The following is a 5,000-nucleotide window of genomic DNA, read 5'->3' on the forward strand; positions in this document are numbered from 1 at the left end:
AGCATCAGTGGGGTGGAGAAGAGGGAGTGGCTGTCATTGGAGGCAGAGGGAGGGAGAAGTGATGGAGGGGTTGTAGGAGAAAGGAGGGAGGAAGCAGGAGGAGGGGAGAGAGAAAAGGATGTGTAGAGAGAGAGGGTGGATGGTGGGACAGTAGGGCAGAACCGCCTCTCAATCATCCTTTATGAGGCCACACACACACACACACACACACACACACACACACACACACACACACACACACACACACACACACACACACACACACACAAACACAGAGACACACACACAAACACAGGGACCCCCCCCCCACACACAGAGACACACACACACACAAACACAGATACCGTCTTCACAAATACATGAGACATGTCACAGACAGTCCGTTACATAGATTATAGATGTGTATGTGTGTGTGTGTGTGTGTGTGTGTGTGTGTGTGTGTGTGTGTGTGTGTGTGTGTGTGTGTGTGTGTGTGTGTGTGTGTGTGTGAGAGAGAGAGAGAGAGAGAGACTGTATGTGCCCAACTGAAAGCAAAGCAGAAGGACACTGAGAAAGAGAGAGAAAAAAGAAGAGGAACGGGGGATGATCACAGAGAGAGGAGAGAGAGGAGAGAGAGGACAGGTTGGCTGAAAGTCAATGGGAGTAAATCCTGTTTGCCCTTTAGTATGATTAGTTCTTTCAGTCACGCACACACACTCTCTCTCTCTCTCTCTCTCTCTCTCTCTCTCTCTCTCTCTCTCTCTCTCTCTCTCTCTCTCTCTCTATTTCTCTATGTGTGTGTGTGTGTGTGTGTGTGTGTGCACAATGTGTATTTGTCTGTGCAAGTGTTTTTGTTTACACATCATCTTAACGAACATGACAGCTTTAATGCGCGGCGATTCACACATATCCTATCTGCACCTGCTGAAGAGAGAACAGATCCACTGCTACATAAAATGCTGCTCAGGATAGATGGGGATGTTCTAAAACATACTTATTTCTGACCTCAGGCCTGGTTTAGAGTCACCAGTGACATTTACCACATGTCTAATCGATATCTTGGAGACACTCCTCTAAATACACACAGGGAGAGAGAGAGCGCGAGAGAGAGAGGGAGAGAGAGAGAGAGAGAGAGAGAGAGAGAGAGAGAGTGAGAAAGAGAGACAGAAACCATGGAGTTTTAGATGCTTGAGTTGCATAATGCATATTAAACTAATGGATCTAATAATGCACTCTTTTTCATACACACACACACACACACACACACACACACACACACACACACACACACACACACACACACACACACACACACACACACACACACACATACACACACACACACCACACAGCAACACATGTGAACACACACAAATCAAGCTGGAAGTGAGTTCTCCTCTTGGCTGCGGGGATGAACCCACAGCCATGTGCCATCATGAGACCTAACTCACCATGACAGGTGTCAGGCCCTTTCCACTCATGTCATGGCATCAAGGCAGGGAGGGTGTGTAAGTGCGCCTTGACCTCTAAACACTCTTGCGAACTCAAAGGCACACACATACACACACACATACATACACACACACACACACACACACACACACACACACACACACACACAGCAATACACACCCACAGCAATACACACACACACACACACACACACACACACACACACAACAATACACACTTGTTTTAAACACTCTCTAGAGTAAACACTCTTTACCACCAGTAGCTTGTCTGCAGCGATTATGCTGCATACAAGTTCCTTTAACGTTAGTATGTACTAAACACCATTGAATGGTCTCCTGTGTGTAACTTACTATAACAAGATACTGAGAAAAATCTTTGCTTTCCTTTATTTTCTCCCTGCCCACCACCCTCCCCCTGCCTCATTCTCTCTCTCTCTCCCTCTCTCTCCCTCTCTCTCTCTCTCTCTCTCTCTCTCTCTCTCTCTTGGTATCCCTCCAACCATCAATGTTCTTGTCACAGGATTGGTGAAGATGTTGCCCGGGCAACAGATGGAGTAGGTTACCCTGGGAAACACTTCCGGATGGGTTTCATGACAATGCCGGCTCCCCAGGACCGCCTCCCGCCTGCCTGTGGGCCGGGCTTCACTGTCCGCTCCCAATCACTGCACTCAGTGGGCGGAACTGAGGAGGAGGGAAGCCCAACCTCCAGGAAGCAGCCACCCCCAAAACCCAAGAGGGACCCCAACACCAAACTCAGCATCTCATCAGAGACCGTCAACAAGGGTGATGGTGAGTGTGTGTGTTTGTGTGTGTGTGTGTGTGTGTGTGTTTGTTTGTGTGTGTGTGTGTGTGTGTGTGTGTGTGTGTGTGTGTCAGCGTGTGTGCGTGCGTGTGTGTAGGGAAGACAGATCAGACACATAACTTCATCTGATTCAGTGAACAAGGGAAATGGTTTGTGCATGTGTGAAAGCACATTCAAGTTGGACAAAAGGTGTTCAACAGAGGAGAACTTTTTTGTGAGTGTGTGTGTGTATGTGTGGATAGAAGTGCTCACACAGTTGCCAGAATTTTCTCTGCTTCTTGCCTCCCTGTGAATTATACATGGGTGCTAGTCACGCAACACACACACTCAAACGCTCACAAAAGATACCATCCTTCATTCCCCTTCATCAAATGCCTTTTGATCTACACAAAAGTGCTTTCTCTTTCCCCCATACTCTCTCTCTCTCTTCATTTCATTTTACATTTCTGTTTTTATGCTGAAGCCACTTAATCACACTAGACATGAATCACACGTACTATAGCTCTAACCCACACACACAAAGACACACACATTTCCTCTTCTCTTCTCTCTCTCTGATTCAGTTAGAGAGTTAGAGACCTGGTCTTCACACGCGATTTGTGTGCACGTGTGTGTGTGTGTGTGAGTGTGTGTGTGTGTGTGTGTGTGTGTGTTTCTGTTCACATAAAGATGACACACAGATAGATTAATTCACAAACACAGACTAGTCCTGCCATAACAAAGTGATTTATACTGTCTGCATCTCACTTCTGTAGACTAATCCGAGAAGCAGACACACACACACACACACACACACACACACACACACACACACACACACACACACACACACACCACACACACACACAAACATGTATTATATGGACTTATTGACACACAAGATGTGCTCCATCACTGTGAAAACGGAAAATTAGAGCCCGTTCGGCAATATCAACACTAGATGAAAATATATTGATCGTGTTACGTGTGACCTAAATATTTTCTCTAAACACACATCTTCCTCTCTTTCTCTCTCTCTCTTTCAAACACGCACACATAGTCATATAACTCAATAATTCAGCCTCACGATTCTGCACTAGATAAATTACTTTGGCCATCTTTCCAGGAACACATTTCAGCTGCTTCTCTTCGCATACCATTGGTCGGCCCTCGCCTGAGCTGGCATATAACTGGATGCAACAGGGTTCCGGGGGTCACATGGTTGTCCTTGGGGTCTTATGAATGGGGACAGAGGTTGCCCAGGGCAACTTTCAGAGCTTGGACTCCCTCATCTGAAATTACGTAATAGCAGGAACCAGATGATGTGTCATAAAAAAGCCCAGCCCCTCCACCCCACACACTCACATGCAAACACGCATACAAACACACACCAAAATATATGCACAAAAAGATACAGAAACACACATGCTCACTTAGATATCTCACAAGCAAACAAATACACACACACATAAGCCATGAGGGTAAATGAGGGTAGGGTCAATGAGATGAAAGTGAAATACACACACACACACACACACACACACACACACACACACACACACACACACACACACACACACACACACATGAGTGAGCTTAAAGCAGCTGGGCAAAACTGTGCTCGTCTCAGCTGTTTTGCTCTAAAGGGTGACGTCTGGGTCCTCTCTGCCTCCATCCCTCTCTCTTGCTTCATCTCTCTCTCTATCTGTCTATCTCTCTTTCTCTCCCTCCGTCTCTCTGCCTACATTCCTCTCTCTTGCTTCATCTCTCTCTCTATCTGTCTATCTCTCTTTCTCTCCCTCCGTCTCTCTGCCTCCATCCCTCTCTCTTGCTTCATCTCTCTCTCTATCTGTCTATCTCTCTTTCTCTCCCTCCGTCTCTCTGCCTACATCCCTCTCTCTTGCTTCATCCATCCCTACATCAACACTCTTCTCTTCATCTCTCCATCTCTCTCTCTGTCTGTCTAGCTCTCTCTCTCTCTCTCTCTCTCTGTCTCTGTCTAACTCTCTGTATATTACTCTAATGGACCAGTTTCAGACGTGGTAATGAATCATTCAGTAAAAATAACCTCTCTCTCTAGCCCAATCTTCTCTGCCATATGAGTCTTACCCTCCATAGCCTTCAGAGGTACCCTTATATGACCACCAGGATGTATTGATCACTAACAGCTGCCTTGCCCCAACCAATCACTGCAACCCAAAAAGGGTCACGGACCCATTTTTATTTGGTTGCCAATTGGCTGAGTAAAAGGCATAAAAGTTATTTTCCTAATTAAAATAGAAACGCTGTTACATTGGTCTGTTCAGCTCAGATGCTCTGGTATGCGCGGCTCTGTGCAGATGTCCGTGCACTCTCCAATTTGTGACTTGTCTACTTGACCACTACGCTTCAAGGGCACCAACTGTGCATGGACAGACGGACTCCAAGCAGACTAGAAAGTATATTAAGAATGTGTCCGTGGTGTCCGCAGCTGTCTGTGTCCAGCAGCCACAAGCGAGTATGATCAAGGCATTATGTGGTGAGAGAGAGGTTAAAGCAGGGGGCTAAGAGTTAACAATGGGCTGAGAAACAGAGAGGAGTTACAAAATGTAATGTCATCAGAATGTATTCTGATTTCCTTGTTTTCATGACAAAAGTTGAAATGTAATAGTACAGTCTCCTTTTTTATGTTTACCACTTTTTATTGGTGTTTTTTGGGTAATCAATTAAATTATACAATTACACATCACAAATCGAATTATTATACCCCTACCCACAATAAGCGGATC

The 5,000-nt window shown here is 45.8% G+C and overlaps 1 protein-coding gene across 1 annotated transcript in view; it reads left to right on the top strand.

Annotated features, from left to right (window-relative positions):
- nyap2a (neuronal tyrosine-phosphorylated phosphoinositide-3-kinase adaptor 2a) overlaps window positions 1–5,000 on the top strand; it is a gene marked incomplete at both ends in the record, with an annotated part of 28,724 nt that overhangs the window by 6,765 nt on the left and 16,959 nt on the right. The window contains one exon of the mRNA XM_080845352.1: window positions 1,972–2,240. Coding sequence (XP_080701478.1) covers window positions 1,972–2,240 — 269 coding nt within the window. The remainder of the gene's footprint in view (window positions 1–1,971; window positions 2,241–5,000) is intronic.

This window comes from Sprattus sprattus (assembly GCF_963457725.1).
Source record: "Sprattus sprattus genome assembly, chromosome: 9".
In the NCBI taxonomy this organism is placed as follows: Eukaryota; Metazoa; Chordata; class Actinopteri; order Clupeiformes; family Clupeidae; genus Sprattus; species Sprattus sprattus.